The sequence below is a fragment of the Anarrhichthys ocellatus genome, unplaced genomic scaffold (genome assembly GCF_004355925.1).
Source record: "Anarrhichthys ocellatus isolate YVR2014 unplaced genomic scaffold, GSC_Weel_1.0 scaffold102, whole genome shotgun sequence".
NCBI lineage: Eukaryota > Metazoa > Chordata > Actinopteri > Perciformes > Anarhichadidae > Anarrhichthys > Anarrhichthys ocellatus.
In genome coordinates this window covers 129,236-137,095 of record NW_022280132.1, presented here as the reverse complement: position 1 = coordinate 137,095, position 7,860 = coordinate 129,236, and the positions used below count along the sequence as shown (strand labels likewise).

The following is a 7,860-nucleotide window of genomic DNA, read 5'->3' as shown; positions in this document are numbered from 1 at the left end:
GTAGGAGAAAGGTTTATGTGAGTGAGCTTCAGTTGGTGTGATCGTGGAGCATTTTGATTCACACCCATTAAATCTGGCTTTGACTCTGCTGTTGCTTTACAGTCATTTAGCAGACACTTTTATCCAAAGCAATTTACAATTCAGACGCTATCACACCGTAGGCACAGCTACGGGAGCTCAAGGACACATCGACATGCTCTCCACTTAGCCACAGTCGCCTGCAAACATGTTCAAACTGAGTGGGATAATTCTGCTTCAGTTTAACGAAGAGGCAAAAGCATGAGTTAAGATATCTGATTTAATTTTGCAGTTTAGTAGCTGATAATTTATTAACTAGTCCTCGTGAATTATCATTTTAATTTGTGTATTGGACCCCAAAACGTTGCCAACTTTCATAGCATTTGGGAAATTTCAAATATGTTCAAAATGTTAGCGTGTACAAGTGTTTAGAGGAACACAGTGTGATATTTACTTGAAAGGGTAAAAGTGCCCCCAAGTGGCCAAATGACAAAGAACCTGCAGAGAGCACCTTGATGGAACCAAATGTGTAATATACTGAAAAGCAGTGATCATTTGTCTTATTAAGTTTGAGTTAAATTAAGTGCCTTCATTCGGAAATTGATTTAGGGAATTTGAAGCATCATGTTTAATAAATCTATCCATCAACAACATACTCTTGTGTACAGCATACAATTTCATTGCCATCTTCACATTTTCTTATCACTTGACAAGTTTTCCGAGGCAAATGTCTGAGGCAATTTAGAATGCAGGACTTTTTTCTTGTAATGTCGATTTCTTACATTGTGTTATTTCTTTATTTCAATCGCTGCTATAGACCAGAAGAAGGAATACATAGACATAAGGATGGGTAAAATTAATTTAGCATAATAAAAGATTGAAGTCTAAAAAATCTAAATATACTTGATATAAAGTAGATTTAATAATAAAGGTTCAATACTGTATACAAACAGATATTTTTTGTTTTGCAATGGCAACTTGTGGAGCAGTAACCTTTGTCCGACCGCAACAATGTACAGAAAGACCGAATGACTTCAGGTCATTTTATTATGTTTATACCATCCTTAAACAATGAAGTTGTGTCCGAATGCATGGAACTAAAATAAATTGAATCAGGATGAATTAGTAGACAATAATGCTGTGTAAGTTTGGAAAAGATTGCTGAGAAACTGGTGTCATTGTGAGGAAGGAAACAATGATGTGATAATCATCCAGTCAGACACTGGAGGACTAAAATGTGAGATTCTGGGCCAGCCAGGAGTTGGACTCACAATGTATGGCTCTGCGTTACGATCCATTGTAGAGGTTTTTTCAAATACCAAATTGTTGAACAAGCACAAAACCAATTCAAGCAGTAATCCTCCAGCAAATGATCTGGGAGTGTGTGCTGTGTACCGACGGATTTGTAAGCAAGAACACGTTTTAGTACAGAAATGTAATCAAAAGACAGTTATATAGACAACTGAGAAAGTCATACTACTTGATGATGCTTGGTGACCTGGATCCAACACTGACTTGGACTGGATGTTGTTGTGCAAATACCATGCACCGTTTTGGGACCATACATCGAGTATGCGTAGCCTACACATACAACGATTCTGACTTGAGTTCTTTTCATTTATCTCAATGTGGCGAACTTATAAGCATAAATAGAAAAAAAATGAAACAAAGCTGAACAAACTTACACATAACATCTGATTACTGTAGGCTAGATACATAAATATTGATATATATATTTAAAATGTAAACACTGTACACAGTGTACATACTGTGTGAGTAAAACATCAAAGAAATGTGTAAACAGTGAGACAATAGCACAATAAACACGGATAGATTAATGTTGCTTTATATACATGCAGTACAACAGAGGAATATGACAGTATACATCATGCTTTGATTTACATTTGGCAGTTATGATATGAACATCTTAAAGAGACTGTATTTGAACAATAAAGATATTCAATTTATAGGCACAGTAGATGTTTAGTGTTCAAGGGTTATTGCACAGGGATTATTCCTGAGACTGTGTGAATGATGTCCACTGTTTGTCAGACTGAGAGCCTGGGGAAAAACAACAACAACCAAAAACATATACAAGGTTGGAAGGTTATATTGTTTAATTTATTTGTCATTTTACTACACAGGGTTGCACAGTGAAATGTTAATTGTATAGCCCATTCACTGTGTTCTGTGTGGTTTTATTCATATATATTTTTTAAATCAATAATTATAACCATATAAGGAAAGGACCCTACCTTTAAAGGGAATAATTAGCAATAAATACGTAATGTAAAGTGTCACATCATCTCTCCTTTTTGGAGTATCTGCAGAGCATTTCCATTAAGTGGGGTGTTATGACCGAACTGGACCGACACACTAACTCTTCCTATATATTAGAGAAACAAAAAAACTGCAAGGGAACTCAAAGTAATTCAGAAATCACCACCAATAAATAAATAAAAATGAAGCTATAATCTTTATAGTCGTGTTTTCAGTTTTTAGGAGGCGGAGCTTCTAATCTCTTTGGAGCCCACACACCAGCCACAGCCCGGTCGGTGCCATAGCAACGAGCCGCGGAGTAGTGGGACGCCTGGAGCGACTTGTTATTGGTCAGATGACGCTGTCAATCATCCCTAATTCTCCACTTGATTGGTTAAATCTACCGTCGCTCTCACAAGCTGCAACGTGATTGGATATCCTTTTCATTCACGGCCCGCCTCGGTGAATAAACTCTTGCAGCTGCACACAAGTCGGAAAAAAAAGGAGAGCAGAGGAGGTGCTAGCGTAATGCAATGAGTTGAAGCTGGGTTGTTTTGAGGAGTTAAAAGTTGTTCTTTTAACTCTAGTATCGGCTGACCGTTAAGGCTTTGTGTTTACTTGGAATTACACAAAGTTGGAAGAAATGTAGGGACTTTTTGGCCGCCTTTGTCGTTGCCTCACGATGGAGGAACCTGCAACAAGGCAAGTGGTGAAACCGTGACTCGTTTGCAAACTTAATTTACCCTCTAAGTTAAATATTTTTGGCGTGGTACTGATTATTCAATAATATTTAAAAAGCTTAGAGTTGTGTTTAACATACCGGGTAATATATATCAAGTAGGTTAAGTCTAAAAAGTGACACTTTTGAGTTAAATGATATTTACATCACCGTTACTGTCCGCAGTGAGTTGGAGATGTCCCTGTCAGACGGTAACGTTACCTCGGACGACGATTTGCCTTTAACGTTACCCACAGATGGCAGCCTCAGTGGAAGCATCCGAAAGGTGAGACACCTGGACACACGCACACACACAACACACACACTCAGGCACGTAACGTTATATAAATACACACAGTCGGGGTAGGTGGTAAACACGAGGAAAGGGTCTGATGGGGTCCTTGAGATCCCCCATAGGTCCTATAGGTGATCCATGAAAACAACAGTAACTTTAAGCTAACTGTAAACTTTGGACGTTATAAATCCTGATGCCATTCTGTAGTCCCTCCATCTTTTAATATCTTGAGTGATAATTAGGTTAAATAACATAAACAATACTTAACCTGGATCCTTAGGCAGTCTATAAAATCCCCCCCCCCCATTATTAAGAGCAAAACAAAAGACAACAACACATATTCTTTCACGTACCTCTAGTATTATCGGCTGTATTTGCCTACAGTTTGGAGACACCAGCCCCTCGATACAGTGGAGTTGAATGCAATTTTGATTGTGGAGTTAAAAGAAAAATCAAAAGGAGCATTTGCAAAACGCAACAGGAAAGTGTCTTTCAAGAAATGCTTGCCTGCTTCCTCTGGATAATCCACAAACCTCACCGTTAACTGTTTTCTATCGAGACTATTTGATCAGTAAACATGTTGACAGGGAAGTCTGTAGAGTTACAGAGAAAGTGTGTTTGGAAGTGTACATTATAGCTGAAATGTTAAATCTCATTTCACACATTGTGTTTTTAGCAACAGAAATATAATTTCGATCACCTCCTTTTGTATTAAAGTGGCATGAGAAACTGCAGAGGAGGAGATCTCACAACTTATGCAGTGAAACCAACACTGATATCATAACACTAATAGTATAAGTGCAGTATATCAGGCAACATTCATGGTATTTTCCCACAGTGTATTGAATCTCTGGTTTGCATGGGGAAAATGAATGATCACTCACATGGTGCCCTTAAACAAGCCACTTCACCTTCTGCTGCTGGAGTGGAAGACTTATAATTTTACATATCTGTGCAGCTGAAAAACAATGTGTGCTTAGAGAAAGTCCCCTGGGTGTAGAAGGTTTTTTTTTTTGACACAGGTTTTTAGACCGTGTCGGCACTGATGTTGAGCAGCCTCCATCCGGCTGCCCTCCTGATGGTTCAGCACAGGTGGGAGCTTGGCCACGGTCCTAATCCACACAGGCACTCTGAGGATTACTTGTCGTGCGCATGCTAAACAAACACCTTAACTGGGTGAGAGGGAACGAGAAAGATAAAGGGGGGGGGGGGGGAATGAAAAACATCCATGTACACAAGTTGTCTGCAAGAAGGCGATGGAAGGAGGCACAAGGACAAAGAAAGGGAGGGTTCAGCATGTTTACAGTACAGCTGCTCCATCTGTCATGCTGCTGTACATCTGTTTACCTTTTCAGTGTGAAACAGTGGTGCGCTGTATGATGGACTGCTATTTTAGGGAGCAGACATGTAACAATCAGCTGTTCTGGCGTTGTTGTCAAAATGCCTCTTGAAGCGAGACTTAAGAGGCCTTTAAATCTTCAGACAGATGCACAGCTCTGACATATTCTGCTAAACATATTTATCCTTCTGGGAAGAAGGTTCTCCTCCTGCCTTACCGTGCCAACTCATTGCCATGTTTAGCATCCACAAGGAGCTCCCTCTTCTCTGACACGCCCTTTGACACACCCATCATCTCTTGGCACACTGCACAGACGTTTTGTTGTGAAGTAAAGTCGTTCAGTCAGCTTTCTGTCCGCGCTGTACTGTACTGCCACCATATGAGCCGTACAAATAAAATGCCGTAGTTCACTGATGGTTAAAGTTGGCGTTAAGGCCACGTTGTGGCCTTGTCATTTATTCCTGTTTATGTTCAGAACGTCTGCTGTGTCATGTTCTAAGTCACAAACGCGCTATGAAAATGTGACATTGGTTACTTCTTTCATCTGTTACTAACTCAGTCGCTCTCTTCAAACTCTCAAAACAGGGTTGGTCATTGTTGGAACAATGGAAAGACTACTAAAGATGTTTTGTTTTTTATGAGATTTATTTAGTTTCTGTCTGGTATGAATGAAGCGAATCTCATTGATCAGTGAGGTGAAACTACTGTTGTCTGACTGGAACCTGTTTGCTTTGAGGAGAGCATATACGTTGTGTGTTTTGTACGTTAACAAAATTATAGTAACTGTCCAAATCCCTATTGATTTTATTTATTATATTTTCACCACAACACGCGTCACATAGATTTGCGCAGTTGTCCAAAAATGAATGTCCACCTGGGAGTCATGTTTCCATCACTGCCAGTTGGAGCTGGATACCCGTACTGCAGACTCATTTGTCCTGCAAATTAATGCTGATTGTACCGTTTTGCAGAAAAGACAAAAGCCAGATGTTGGTGGGTACTAGTGGGGTTTTTTGTGCAGTGGGAAAAGGGCTCTGGTAAGGTGATGAACGGCGGCTTTAATTAACAGACCAACTGGTCATTCGCAACTGTGAACTTCCCTATAAGAGACTTGGCTTTTTGGATGTCTTACCCGGGCACCTCAAGTACAAACGGACGTCGCATCTTCAACGCTTAAAATAGTCTCTTCTCTTGACGGCTCCATTTCTTCATTTCCTCTGCAGGGATGTGATCCTTTCACCCAGACTCAGCGCAGTAAACTGCAGCACCGGCGGGCTCGCATCAACCAGCAGATCAACAAGGAGATGCGCATGAGAGCCGGAGCTGAGAACCTGTTCAGGTGAGGTTCTTTTCCCTCTCTAGAATACTCTGTGAAGTCAAAGTTAGTTTCACAGTAGTTTCATCTGTGGAGGGACTTTTCCTGCATGGAAGATTATGAAAATAAGGTATTTCAATACATCACCGAGTTAGTGTCAAGACAATGTCACGCGATTAAGTTCAATTATGGTGGAAATAAGTGGAGGTTTGTGATGGCATTTCTTACTCATTTAGTTGTTAGGTTTGCCTGCTTTATTAGTTTCAAAGTATTTATTGTTGGACACATTGTTCATGGCATTTACTTTTATTTGAAAGGCCAAACTTTCTCCTACGTCAGCGTTTCCTCTCTAAGATGTGATGATAAATGCTATTCTTGTCTCCTCTGTGTTGGTGGCTCTTTGTTAGCATGTTGGCTCAGTCACATTTGTGGTGGTGTCCTGTGATGGGAAAAGGTCAGCGATCGAATGAATGAATGAACGAACGCGCGCGTTCACACACACACACACACACACACACACACACACACACACACACACACACAGTTTTATGACTCTGTGTTCACTGTGTCTGTCTGCTTGTGTGTCTAATTTCCCTTTTTTCCTACAAATATCTCATTGTACAATAGTAATTGAACACTGCATACTTTTCAGCTTGAACACTAACGAGGCTTATCACCCAACGTGTGTCTTTCACTCAGCGCAGAAGAATTTTATTGGTGAAGAAATGAGGGAAATAAAAAAAAAAAGCCGGTGGCAGAACATTCAGGAGGAGCCACTTAATTAAAGCAATGAGCTACTTTCTTCCTCCTTGGTGGTGCCATGTCAGAATTTAATAAGATCAACACGGGAAACAACAGTGTCTTTGATTAAAAGACAACCCAGGTTGCCTCTTATTAATATTATCCCAGGACTTGTTTTGCTGCAACTAATTAAGTTTCACAAAATCAGGCCTAGATTGATGATAGTTAGCAGGGCTACAGCGTTGAATTATTTCCATCTCGTTTAGTCTACACACATTTCCAGAGTCCAAGGTGGCCTCTTCAAATCGCTTCTTTTTTCTGACTAATGGTCCAAAATCCAAATGTATTCAGTTAACACATGTATACAACTTCAGCTGAAATGATTCGTTGATTCATTGATCGTTCTAGCAACGGCAAATTAATTGACGACTTTTTCGATAATCAGATTTAAAGTCATTTTTCAAGCAAAACCCCCCCAAACATGACCGTTTTCTAGCTGTTTAAATGCAGTGATGCACTGCTATTTGGATTTAAACTACTGCTTAGAGACAGACTTAATGTACAAAGGCCATGTTACTCATGTACAAATGTAGAAGTTTGTACACAATACCTATAATCTTAGGTCCAATCATTTGCTGTGCTTTAGGGTGCTACCTGTGCAGTCTTGAAAAAAGGTTTCTTTCTGGTCCTGGAATGATATTCAGGCTAGACTTATTCTAGAGTCCCTCCTCTTGTTAGCCATTTTTAAACAAAAGTCATCACAAGTTTTAACCACAAACTGTTCTTGCAACAATGCCAGACTGAATGCAATGTTTTTCTTTTATTGTCTGTATGAAATAGACATGCATTTGACGTTTAACTTTGCTGCCCTCGTGGCCAATTGGCCATTGAAAAATATGTTTTTTTTCTCAGTGGATTTTGTCTGGTTTAATACAAGTTGAATAAATAAGTTAGTTAATTTATTTAGTGTTTAATGATCAATCAGCGCTAATAGGCAGATTGGAGTAATTCTGCAATGGTGAGTGATTTCTTCTCTTCTTTTGGATTTTTCTCCCCAACTCCATTTTTGACTGGATTTAGGCTGTTATCCTAAAAGGTGATGACTCAGTTTAGGGGAAATAAAACAAGCGCTCCTGCCCTTTCTGTTAGGACGACGGGTCACAGAGACAAAGAGG

The 7,860-nt window shown here is 39.7% G+C and overlaps 1 protein-coding gene across 1 annotated transcript in view; it reads left to right on the top strand.

The window, feature by feature from the left end:
* Positions 1 to 2,788: 2,788 nt before the first annotated feature.
* Positions 2,789 to 7,860, top strand: part of rhpn1 (rhophilin, Rho GTPase binding protein 1) — a 16,501-nt gene continuing 11,429 nt past the window's right edge. Inside the window, exons 1-3 of the mRNA XM_031876044.1 lie at positions 2,789 to 2,979; positions 3,182 to 3,281; positions 5,853 to 5,968. Coding sequence (XP_031731904.1) covers positions 2,960 to 2,979; positions 3,182 to 3,281; positions 5,853 to 5,968 — 236 coding nt within the window. The 5' untranslated portion in view covers positions 2,789 to 2,959. The remainder of the gene's footprint in view (positions 2,980 to 3,181; positions 3,282 to 5,852; positions 5,969 to 7,860) is intronic.